This window comes from Hevea brasiliensis, chromosome 3 (genome assembly GCF_030052815.1).
Source record: "Hevea brasiliensis isolate MT/VB/25A 57/8 chromosome 3, ASM3005281v1, whole genome shotgun sequence".
Classification (NCBI taxonomy): Eukaryota; Viridiplantae; Streptophyta; class Magnoliopsida; order Malpighiales; family Euphorbiaceae; genus Hevea; species Hevea brasiliensis.
Genome location: NC_079495.1, coordinates 76184208 through 76197255, shown reverse-complemented (window position 1 = coordinate 76197255; position 13048 = coordinate 76184208). Strand labels below are relative to the sequence as shown.

The following is a 13048-nucleotide window of genomic DNA, read 5'->3' as shown; positions in this document are numbered from 1 at the left end:
AAAATTTATACTTCAGTCCTTAAGTCTCTAAAATTATTTTTATCAAGTCCAACTTGATAATCCAATTTAATTCCTCACTTATAGTCTTTATCTGTATGACCCATTAGGTTCCTAATATGTTGGCCACAAATATAATTAAATAAAATTAATACTTTAATTTTATCATCAATTCACAATTGATTAATTATATTTGTAGATCATTATTGACATCTAGCAAAGTGTAACGACCACCCAAATATTAGAATTTGTCAAAGTGGTTTGACTAACCTTTCTGTGATCAGTCTTTTAGTGGAATTAATATCCCTTCATCATAATATTTCAATTTATACATTGATGCATGGAATGTGTCTGCTATGTATAAATCATTTCTATCCTCCTAGAATAATTGATTAATTAAATAAGATCTCAATCTTATTTTATCTTGCGCAAGGATTTAACAATCCATACTGGCCAAGAACAATTGAAATATTTTCCTTAATTACCTAAGGTGATGAATTCTATCTTGACAATTAAATATCTCCACATAGTTCATACTATATCCAATAGCTGTCACATTCGTTATCCTTATATAGAATGACATGTGAGCAGTATTAAAATACAGTAATTCCTATATAAGATAACTTAATGTCTCAAGTCTAAGGATCATTTACACAACTGTCACATGAGTCTTTCCATAGACACAGGTAAACTTCCATATGGAATCCTCGTGCGGGTCAGTTCAGTGAACTTGTCACTACAAGCACTTACACATTGGTTCTAGGTATCTCACATACCTAAGCTTAATGAGAACTGCTGCTTCCTTTCATAAATGAAAGAATGCAACGTGTACTGGTCTCAACAGTTATATCAATGTCCAATCTCGATATAATATTGACCAGGAACATTTTTGGAACAATGCTACAATGCAGTCGGAATCTCATAATTATAACAACATTATAATTTTCACTGCTATGCATATAAGTCTCATGGATTTTATCTTTATTAATTAATATTCATTAAAATTAAATTAAAAATTAAAAATAAAACAACCTTTTATTAAGAATAAAGTATATACATGTATTAAGTAATCACACATGCAACTAATATATTGGCTGCAGTGTGCACATACACTAACAATCAGACCAAACCGATGGTTATGGTCTAATTCAGTTCAAGGTTTAAAGAACTCTCAAACTTGGCAGTGGTGAAACCAAGATTTTAAGTTAGGGGTAGAATTATTAAATCCATGGATACTCCATATACTTGATGTTCATATATTTCTCATTAATTGCCTATCTAACTAGATGCATTTCAATGTAATAAAAAGTTATTATCCCCGTATAATAATTAAAAAATTTATTCAAATAATATCATTTGAATTAAAAATTATTCAGTTGGAGATGAAGTTGGTGTATTACCTTCTAAATTTTGAAATTTACTTCTATTGAAATAAGCCCTAACTGTTTTTTCCCCATGATTCACTTTCATTTATTAATTTGAGATTTATTTAAATATATACCATGAGATTTTTTTTTTCTCTACTAACAAAATGTCAATAGCATTGGCAGATTATAGACAAAACAATAATAAACAATCAAAAGGGAAAAAAAATGAATGTTAGAATGAAGAAAAATAAGTAGCCCTAATCTTAATATTTAGATTCTCTCATTTTAATATTTAAAATAAAACCCTAATCTTAAATAAAACCCTAAAATTATCTTTTATTCCAAAAAAATGATTAATTAAAAAAAGAGTAAAAGAAAGAAAAAAAATGTTAAATGTTAAAAAGCTTAACTTTTAAAAAAATGAAAATTTTCTTTAAAACAAAAAGAAATTGAAAATTTTGAACTCCCTAATATCATTATCACTCACCGTTCATAATTTTTTTTTCCTTTGAAATATTGGAGAATACGTGAGAAATAATTATTGGTGTCTTTACAGGAGAAGGGAAAAAAAAAGGTGAATAGTATAGTATGGGCTGCAAATGAACGGGCTGGGGGCCATGGGTCCAAAAATTGAATAGCACTCTCATGGTGTTTTGAGCTAAGGCAATGGCCCTCCTGCCCCTGCTGGTCTCTGCGGTTGAAACTAGGACCGTACCTATTCTACCACGGGATCGGTCCGATTCAATCTCGACAACCGTTGGTCAATTCTGGTTCCAATTTCTAACCGGACCTAAGATCAAATTAAACTTTATGCCATATAGTTCTGAGCATCACAGGAACTCAAAACCTTAGAAGGTTTTTCAAGTCAATGCAAATGAAATAAAGGGGTTTTCCTTTTTCTTTAGAAACCACAATGCAAATGAATTAAAGAGAAGAGGGTTTAATTTAATCCTTCACTTTCTCCCAACGGAAATATTCCTTACATCAGACCCATTCCCATCACTTACATGGCGCCTCTCCATTGATTACAATCTCTTTAAGCTCTTCTTCCTTGCATCCATTTTTCTCTTGTCTAGCTGAACTTTTGCTGTTCCACCTTCCTTCTTCGGAGTACTGATTGCTGGTGTTGCGACTGTCACAGATCCTCCAGCTCCTGTCTCAGGCACTGGAGCAACAATGGCCGGCTGATCCTGACCATTTCCTCCTTTTGTAACTGTTGTACAAGGAGCCAATGGGGATGGCAACGCTATTGCAGTACTGACTGCTTTGTTCTTCTGGTCACTGTTGAGAACTGAGGAATTACTTTGATCAAAATTCAAAGCCGTAGTTGACTCAGAAATAGCTCCTGACTTGAATTTAGGTTTTGATTTAGCATGAATTCCAGTGTATAGCCTGACTTGAATCAGCGGAAATTTCAATAATCAATTAATACCACGGGAATCTATGAAAATTTATTAGTAGATCATAAAATATAGTATTCAAGAAGCATGAGTAATCTAAGACGTTATAGTCAAGAACGGAGGTGATATCCTTACTACAATCCACTAGTTAGTCATTTAGTATAATTGCAGAGTGAGTCTTAAATTTCTTGATCACATAACATGAAAATAAACAGCCTTATGAAAAAACATTTGAAAGAACCATAACAAGGTGCACAAGAGTTTTGTGCCACAATAATAATAATAATAATAATAAAGCATCCTTGCATGCTTAGAAATTTTCTGAAGGTGTCAAACTTGCTTTATTTCCATGGCTAAAAAATCCAAAATATGTGAAGCTCTCCTGTTCTCAACTAACACAACAAAACAGATGAAAAGACAAAAATGGCTTGCCTGGCATGTCTAGCATATTCCTCATAATTTTCAAGTAGCATTTTGCCAGCCTGTTCATTTAAGGCTGATTCTGGGAATGGTTCAATCAATAAACACCTCACTACCTGTTTATCGGTTCAGAGCAAAGGAAAATCAACATTTATTTTCATTTATTATAGAGAAGAAAAGAAAGAAAGAGTTTCAAAAGTCCTGTCTCAAATCATCTCCATCAAACAGCTCCTATGTATTAACTGATGGAAAACTTGATATTTGGACTCAACAAGAGTTCCAAAAAAACTTACAATGAGAACATGTCGTAGTCCAAGACTTGGATTCCAGTCCTTTTTCAGCGTATTGACACAAATATCACCATTGGTTGCAATATTTGGATGGAAAATCTTTGTCAGGAAGTACCCTACAACATCAAGTTTTAATTGTCGCAACATAAATAAAATCACTAACATAGCATGCTGACTAGTACAAAAAATTTATATTAAAAAATCCAACTCGACTTAAGTAATTTTGGGTACAAAATAATTTAATTAATAAAATTGAAATCCATATCAAAGTTTAAGGATCAAATTGATAAAATTAAAAGCTTTAACTAAAATTGAAAAATGCATATAGAAATTTGAAATTTTTTCGTCATTTGGCCCATATAAAATTTAGCTACCTAGAATAGCAATCCCTAACAGAAACTGAACTTTGCACTATCATGTAAACAAAAGCACCTTTGCCAAAAACCTTTGGGAACTAAATTGAATAAACAATGATGAAGTATAATTAATTCATAACGGCAGTTATTCACAAACCTTTGGGTGGAGAGTGTGGGAAGTCACTAGACAGTAACAGCTTCATACGGAAAAGACCATTCTCATATGGCGTCCCCGCTGCAAGGCCAAAAATCTTACTTTGGTACAAACCCAAATCTGTACTAAAGAATGTAAATCACAAAAGAGAAAGATGCATGCCTGGGCCTTCAATATCAGCATATATGGTTGAAAAGTCATCATCATTGACTCCTACTTTTATACCCTCAGGCGGGGATTCATCAAGATTCTTCAACTCCTTGGCAAGTTGCTTTATGACATTGGGAGGAAGATTTTCATTTGTTGCCTTGTAGAAATATCAAATAAGACACATTAAGTTAGGAGGCGTTAAAATATACAAGTGGGAGAAATATGATCACCATCAACCAATCCAAGACTAACTGATGATTGTCATGTTCCTAAAATTCTACAAAAATTTACTTCTAAAACTCATCAATCATGCAAGCAATAATATTGACATGGAGGGAAAAACATACTGATCTCCTGTTATTAATAAAGAGTTTAAAGCTTGAATGAATTTTATTAGCATGATGCTTGTATTTACCAAAGCAATTCTTGGGTAAAATTATGCGGTAGATTTATCTATCCTTGACCCTTGAATGCATAATTGTTTCACCAAAATTGAAGGAAAAAGAAGAGTGAAAAGGCATTGCAAGAATGGAGAAAGAATGATTTACCATGGCCACAAAATGAACAGGCTTTTTACTGCTAAGAAATCAGAACTTCCGCCAAAACTTAAGCAAATGACGAAATGACCTGTAAATAGCAAGATGATTCGTTGTTTCAGTTCAGCAATTTGTTTCCATTTTAAAAGCAGGCATATGAAAAATAGTCAGGATTTTCAAAACTCTAAACACAATAGCAAATTATACCATCCATTGAAAAAAAAAATGCATATGCCCCAAAATGAGGTAAAACCACCCATTTGCGTTTTAATCAAGACAGAAGAAGAAAATCAATTCACAATCAGCCAAAACCATCAACAAAACTTGGATTAGAAGTAATAGATTCAATTTTGAGACGGATTGATCATTGAATAACCACTACAGATGAAAGAAGAAAACCCAGATGAGAAATCACCTTTATCTCCAACAGTCCAACGAGAGAGAGAGAGAGAGAGCCGTATATGTAATGTGTATTGCAATAACAGAGACTGAGCAAGCGGTCTCTCTTTGGAAATGATTGGCAAGTTTGCTTTAGAGAGAGAGAGAGAGAGAGAGAGAGAGAAAGAGTACTGACTAGCATTTATGCAAAAGAAATGTTTCATTTTGATATTTTTTTTTTTTGAGAAATTATTTCAATTTAAATACAAGTACTTTTCAAGTTGAAAAAGAAAAAGACTTGCTCTATTTAGGGTAGTCACGGTTTAATAATCGCCAGTTATGATTTTTGAATTATTGATTTAGATTTAATGAAATCATGAATCTGAACCAAATCGTCAGGAGATGATTTGAAAAACGGTTACTGAACTATCAGTTTTGATTTGAATCCCGATTTAAAATGGTTTGAAGGGCGGTTCGAAAAAGAACTATTCAAAACAGTTTGGAGGACGGTTTAGAAGCGGTTTAGGAATAGTTTAAGGATAGTTTAGACAAAAAAATTAAAGAAAAATTTTATTGATTCAAAATTTAAGTTATATTTATAAAAATATTTTAATTTTTCTTAGAAATTTTTTAATCAAAATAAAATAAGAAAAAAAAAAGAAAGAAAATAATTTATCTTTAAGAAAAATTTAATAAATAAAGACTTGAACCTAATTAAAAACTAAAGATGAAATTAATTTTTTTTAAAGAAATTAGCAAAAAGTGTATGAACTTAATTTTGCCTAAATATCTCTTTAGGATTTAGAGGAATGAAAATTTTTAGTTCTATTACTTATCTTTTTTTAAAAATTATATAATAATTGATAATTAAAAAGTATAAAAGATAAAAAAAAAATTAAAATAGAGGGTATTGAAAATTTTATTGAGAATTTAAAGTAATAACAAAGTAATTGAGATAGTATTGAAAATTTCAGTAAGTATATAAAATAATAAAGTAGGAAAATTGAGAGAGTATTGGAAATTAAAATGAGTATAGAAAATAATTATTTAGAGAATTTGAGAAAAATTGAAAAAATATTAAGAATTGAAGAAAATGCAGAGAATAATTATGTAGAGAATTAATTATATATATAAATGAATTAGAAATGAGGTAATATATTTATTGAATTTTTTTATATTTAAATCACCGGTTTAATCCGGTTCGAAATCATTTATTCAATTCGGTTCGGAACCATCGATTCACGATTTTTCAAAATATGAATCTGAATCAAACCGCAGAAGGACGATTTCGATCCGGTTCGAAATCGATTTCAATTTTGATCGATTTTAATCCGATTTTGATCGAATCAATTTTGATTCGGTTCCTATTCAAAATCAGACCGTGGCCACCCCTAGCTATCTCCCTAAGCCACAATCTGTTTTTGCAGTGAGATCAATGGCAAGTATGCTTCTCCATAAATTGAAAAGTGATCCGTCAATATAAATTCAAAATTTTCATATGGAAAATTTTAATATGATATAGGAATAAGGTTAATAAATTTTAAATAATATTTATATTAAAATTTATATACTTAATGTCTTAGATATTTACATATATTAATTAATTTTATATAAATTTTAATATAAGATTAATAAGATTATTAAAGAAAACAACTTATTTGGGAGTATTTTAGAATACTTTGTTAAATGAGCAGATTGTGCCTTTAGGCTTTTAACCTGTAATGATTAATTCAATAATATTTATTAAAAAATAAAATTATCATTGAAACTCCCAATTATTAACATTTATTCAATAACTAGAGTTGAAGTTTTCAAACAATTTGCCTTTGCTAAAAAAAAAGTTCTCAAACAAAAAATAAATGAGAGTTGAATGACGTGTTACTCACCTAGATCTTCAAGATTAATAGCCGTTGGTGGATGATTCTTTCACGCGTTCCATTACGCGTGGATTTTCTCCCTCTTAAATTTGTCAGCAGAACGTGTAAGTGGACTCACGCTTTTTGGCTGGGCGTGAGTAACGTTACAATTATATTTTATTTTAATTTTTTAATATTTTAATTAACACTTTGGACAAGGCGGACCTGAATTTATATATATAATATATATAATGCAGAGTAGTGCCCTTTAAAAAATATCACATGACGGTATTTCTCTTAAAAATTTTGATAAATGATATTTTTTATTGATAATTTTTTAATAATAATAATAATTTTATTTTTTAATTATTAATATTATTTATAATTTTATCTTAATATTTATGATTTAAATTATTATTTTTTTTAAATTTAATTTTTAAAAAATTAAAATTTTTTATGATTAAATATAATATTTAAAAATTATTTATATTATTATTTTTATAAATTTATTATGTAAAAATATTATTTATCACATGTCACATTATATTATAATAATAATAATAATAATAATATAAAATAAAAAATAATTTAACAACAATAATAATATTATTAATAATAATAATAATAAAAGAAAATTAGTGATGGCTATTAACTTAAAAAAAAATTAGATATTTGTGAAAATTTAATATTTTATCTATTTATTTATTTATTTTAATTAGTTAACAATAATTTAATATATTTATCTAAAAAAAGATAAATATTTTATTAGATAGTCTGCTTATTTATATATATATATATTATTTTTAAAATTAAATATATATATCTATAATTTGAACAACCCAGTTCAATAATAACTCTTATCACATTCTATACCTAATAGAACTCTTCAAATATATATACCCTGATCATCTTTTTCTGCTAAATTTTACTTTCAAAACTTATTTATCACCTCATTTTTCTACCAAATACTCTCAACGGTTATTTTTATCATATTTTATATATATATATATATATATATATATATATATATATATATATATATATTACGTTTTATAATCTGATATGCGCAGAGAATCCATAAATTTTTACTTCTCAATTCATTACTTTGGATTCTATTTTTAAGATAAAAATTTCCTTTTTTTGTTCAATAATAGGTGAATTTAATTTTATTTTCTTTCCTTGAATTGTTACAACTACTCTAGAAATTCATATTTTTCTTTGACCATTGATATTGAATTGGGTTGATCATGATTACTGTGAGACATCATGCATATGTTATAATTCCCAATTTAACTTTTTTTCTTTCTTTTCTTTTCTACCAAATTTCAATTAAATTTTTAGCAATATTTATTCGTATTTTATGTCATAATAATTATTTATTTAATTGGACAAGTCGGTCAAAAATCATCCCTGAATAAGAAATTACCAAAATACCATCTGTTTGGCTTATTGAGCCAAAATCATCTGTACCGATCGAAAAATTTTTCTAAGCCTTTTCTTGGCATTCTAATGCCATAGAAACCTCAATGACTCTTCTCTGAAGTTTCAAAAATTATTTCATGAATTTTCTCCCGAGTTTAGGGCTCCTAGCTGCGAAGACCGCAACTTCCCACTAGGTTACCCATCGCTAAGGCACCGGCACATTTAACTTGGTTGTATTTTATTTCTAAAATTTTTTCTTAATTTTTCTTATTATTATTTGAGTTAATTATGGCTCCTCACTTTATTCTAAATATTTTTCCAGACGTTCCAACTATCCGGATCGACACAGGTCACCGGAACAGTAGAATGTACAGAATTGCTACAGTGAGGGTGTTACAGGGTTAAGGTGTGACATGTTTTAGTGGTATCAGAACAAGTTTTTAAAGTATATTTTGACTTGTGAATTTGCATAGTTTCTTTGATAAGTACAAATGCTCAATGTCCTTATTTGATACATACAGTGCATTACATTATAAATATGAACTAACGGAGGGAAATCTCCTTGTGTTATTTGTTCAGGAGGTATAATACCCTCGAATTGAAATGGAAGAAGAGGACTGTTGGGTTGAGCAATCTATAGAGGCTGAGGCACAAGGGGAAGCCCCAGCCCTTCAAAATGTGAGTGGGTCAGTGGCACCAGCCCCACCAATGTCGTAGTTTCCTGCACAATTTGCCCAGTAGATGGCTGCGATGTTTCAACAAATGGCTGGGAGCATGCCTACTCAAGCTCCACTTCAAACACCTGTGGTGCAACCTCAACCCCCAGCCAAGCAGTATGACAAGCTAATTAAGTATGAGGCTACAGAGTTTAAGGGTACAGTGGACCCTTTAGAGGCAGAGCAGTGGTTGGAGAGAATGGATAGAGTGTTTAAGAAACTGCACTGCACAGACGAGCTAAGATTTGAATATTCAGTGTCACTGCTGCAAGGAGATGCATATGATTGGTAAAAAACCATCCCCCATAGTTTGGTGGAACTACCAGTGCTGTCATGGGATAACTTCCTCAAAGAGTTCAGACAAAAATAGCTCCAGTTGCTTATGTGGACCAGAAGTTACAGGAGTTCTTAAGCCTGAAACAAGGAAGCAGATCAGTGGTAGAATATGAAAGGGAGTTCTCCCGCTTGAGCCACTATGCAGGGAGCCTACTTTCTACCAGCAGAGAAAGATGTAAGAGGTTTGAGATCGGTTTGAAGCCCAGTCTGAGGATGCAAGTGGTTGGATTCAGACATAATAACTTCTCTGAACTTATTTCTCAAGCACTTGAGTTAGAAAGAATTGAGTCAGAAGGAGCACCAGTGAAAGAGAAAATAGAGGAAACAGAAAAAGAAAAAAAGTGAAAAGTTAGTGGATCAAAGTTCCAGTGGCAATACTGGAAAAAGAAAGAACTTTGGGGGACCAAGCAGAGGTAAAAAGTCTGGAAGGGGAAGATTTTCTGGGCAGAGACCCCCTCAATTTGGTCAGCAGACAACGAGAAGTTCTCACCCTCCCCACCCTTGTGAGACATGTGGAAAGACCCATGGTGGGATATGTTACTGGGCTACAGGAGCCTGTTTTAACTACGGGGGTACAAGGCATCTAGCTAAAGATTGTACTAGTGCCCGTAGATTTGGGCCACCTCCAACTACTACAGAAGGGTATGTACAGAGTTCTGCCACTAGAGGTTCACAACCATCTAGCAGAAGCAGAGACAGAGGTATGGGCAACACCTCAGGCAGTCATGGTACAGTAAATCAATCAGAACAAGGCAGTGATCTGGCCAGAGTCTACACGATGAAACAGAGAGAAGAGGCTGAGACTTCTGACATTGTGGCCTGAGACTTCTGACATTGTGGCCAGTACATTCTCTATCTCTGATCAAGATGTATTTGTATTGTTTGATCCAGGCTCTACCAACTCCTATGTTAGTGCTAGCATCGTTGATTGTCTTGCTGTTCCGTATGTACAAATGGATTTTGAGGTACTAGTAACTAGTCCGTTAGGACAAGAGGTCAGGGTCAACAGAATGTATAGAGATTGTCCTTTGGTGATCCAAGGACATGTTTTTCTGTCCGATTTGATTGAAATGCCCTTCAGAGATTATGCTATTATCTTGGGCATGGATTGGTTAGCCAGGCATCACGCTATGATTGACTATAGACTGAAGACAGTCACTTTTGGTCTCTCTCAGTACAATAATATGGTGATACATAGGGAGAGGCAGATATTGCCATCAAACATCATTTCGATTGCAGTAGCTAGAAAAATGATCAGAAAAAGGTGTGAAGCATACTTGGCACATGTGATAGACACCCAAGTGGGGAGTCCAGTATTGAGGCACATTCTTATAGCATGTGATTTTCTGGATGTGTTTCCTAATGAGTTACCAGGATTAGCTCCGGAAAGAGAAGTGCAGTTTTATATTGATGTTATGCCTGGTGTGGTTCCAATCTCCATAACACCATACAGAATGGCACCAGCAAAATTGAAATAGTTAAAGGTGCAATTGCAAGAACTACTTGACAAGGGCTTCATTCGCCCTAGTGTGTCACCTTAGGGAGCATCAGTGTTGTTTGTTAAGAAGAAAGATGGCACTCTCCACTTGTGTATTGATTACCAGCAATTGAATAAGGTGATAATAAAGAACAGATATCCATTGCTCCGCATTGACGACCTGTTTAATCAGTTGAAGTGTGCAGCTGTGTTCTCCAAAATTGACCTGAGATCGGATAATTATCAGTTGAAAGTGCAAGAGCAGAGTATCCCAAAAACTGCTTTTGGAACTCGATATGGCCATTATGAGTTCCTGGTCATGCCATACGGGTTAACTAATGCTCTAGCTGCATTTATGGATCTAATGAACACTATCTTCATACCATACTTAGATCAATTTGTGGTGGTGTTTATTGATGACATTTTGGTGTATTCGAGGAGTGCAGAGGAGCATGATAAACATCTGCGGATTGTACTACAGACTTTGAGGGAGAAACAGCTATACGCTAAATTAACGAAATGTGAATTTTGGCTGAACGAAATTTCTTTCTTGGGGCACATAGTATCGGTAGAGGGCATTAAGATAGATCCCAGCAAGATTGAAGCTATCTTTAATTGGAAGCCACCCAGGAATGTCACAGAAATTTGTAGTTTTCTGGGTTTAGTTGGATATTACCGCCGGTTTGTGAAGGGGTTCTCTATGTTGGCTTCTCCACTGACCAAGCTGCTTTGGAAAGATGTGAAATTTTAGTGAACGGATAAATGCTAGCAGAGTTTTGATGAGTTGAAGAGGTGTTTGACTGAAGCACCAGTCCTTACCTTACCCACTCTGGGTAAAGAGTATACTATTTACAGCGATGCTTCTCACAATGGGTTAGGCTGTGTACTGAGTAAGATCGAAATGTCATTGCATATGTGTCATGTGACATCCTCATTTTAGCTAGTCCGTACAGTATACTGTTCCGGTGACCAGTGTCGGTCCGGACAGCTAGAACGTTTGGAACAATATTTAAACTAAAGTGAGGAACAAAAAAAAAATTTAGGAAAAATTATAAAATAATTGTTGGGAATCAAGAGAATGGTCATTGAGGTTCTTATGGCATTAGAATGCCAAGAAAATACTTAGAAAAATTTTTCAATCGGTACAGACAATTTTGGCCCGTTAAGCCAAACGGAGGGCATTTTGGTCATTTCGTCTTCAGAGATGATTTTTGAGCCAACTTGTCCAGTTAAATAAATAATTTATATAACATAAAATATGAATAAATATTGTTAAAAATTTAATTACAATTAAATAGACAAGAAATGGAGAGAAAATGAAAGAAAATGGATTTATGACATCATCATGATGTCATTAAAACTCTCCCAACCAACCCAATGTTGACACATGGCATAAACATATATAAAAAAGACTAAATGGGATGAAAATGAAAAAAAAAAAAAACAAAACCACTTCTTTCTCTTTCCTTCTTGCCGTCACCCATGCTCCATGGCCACCATGAACAAGCTTTTTCAAGCTTGATTTTCCCTAGCTTTCTTCCACTAAAAACCCTAATTGTCAACACAAAAACTTGCTCTTACACCTTGTTGATTCTTTTGGGAGCAAAAAGAAGAGGAAAACAAGAGCTTTAGCAAGTGGGAAAATCTCACTCCATAGAGGTTAGTGACCTAACCTTAAGTTTTACTTTGAATACATGTTTAAGGACTTGAATGAGTGTAAATTTCAAAGGAAATTTGTTAAAAACCACTTGTATGCCATCCCATATTTTTTGGCAGCCATGGTTAGGGTTTGATTGTGTTGAGTTTAATGAAGTTAAAAGACCATCATGAAAGCCCACAATATGTACCCACTAAGTGGATTGATGAAATGAAGTAAAAATGCATGTGTGGTAACGTGTGAGTTAGGGTTTGGGGTGGAGAAATGGGACTTTGACCATGTGATGATGAAAATAGGTATTAATGGTCAATTAGTGACCATTTAGTTCTGTTTAAACAAAAAATGAAGTGTGTTGAGTGATGGGATTTGGGTTTGTAGTGGCTGCCCTTGGTGACCTGCAGAATTAGACATGAGTCTAGTAGGTTTGGGCAGCGATAACTTAAATTATAAAGGTTCAATTGGTGCAACGCCAATTGGACATGAGACTAGACACATAATGGCACAACTTTGGTGAAGAAACTATGCCCATAAAACCA

General features: G+C 32.8%; 1 protein-coding gene across 1 annotated transcript; it reads right to left on the bottom strand.

Moving 5' to 3' along the window:
- Window positions 1–2239: 2239 nt before the first annotated feature.
- LOC110654505 (ubiquitin-conjugating enzyme E2 22) lies at window positions 2240–5238 on the bottom strand. The gene is made up of 7 exons (XM_021810528.2): window positions 5086–5238; window positions 4683–4761; window positions 4147–4291; window positions 3988–4065; window positions 3478–3590; window positions 3197–3300; window positions 2240–2756 (listed from the first exon to the last, which is right to left on the bottom strand). Exons 2-7 carry the CDS (start codon window positions 4683–4685, stop codon window positions 2390–2392), a joined length of 810 nt encoding a protein of 269 aa, XP_021666220.1. The 5' UTR covers window positions 4686–4761; window positions 5086–5238; the 3' UTR covers window positions 2240–2389.
- Window positions 5239–13048: the final 7810 nt, after the last annotated feature.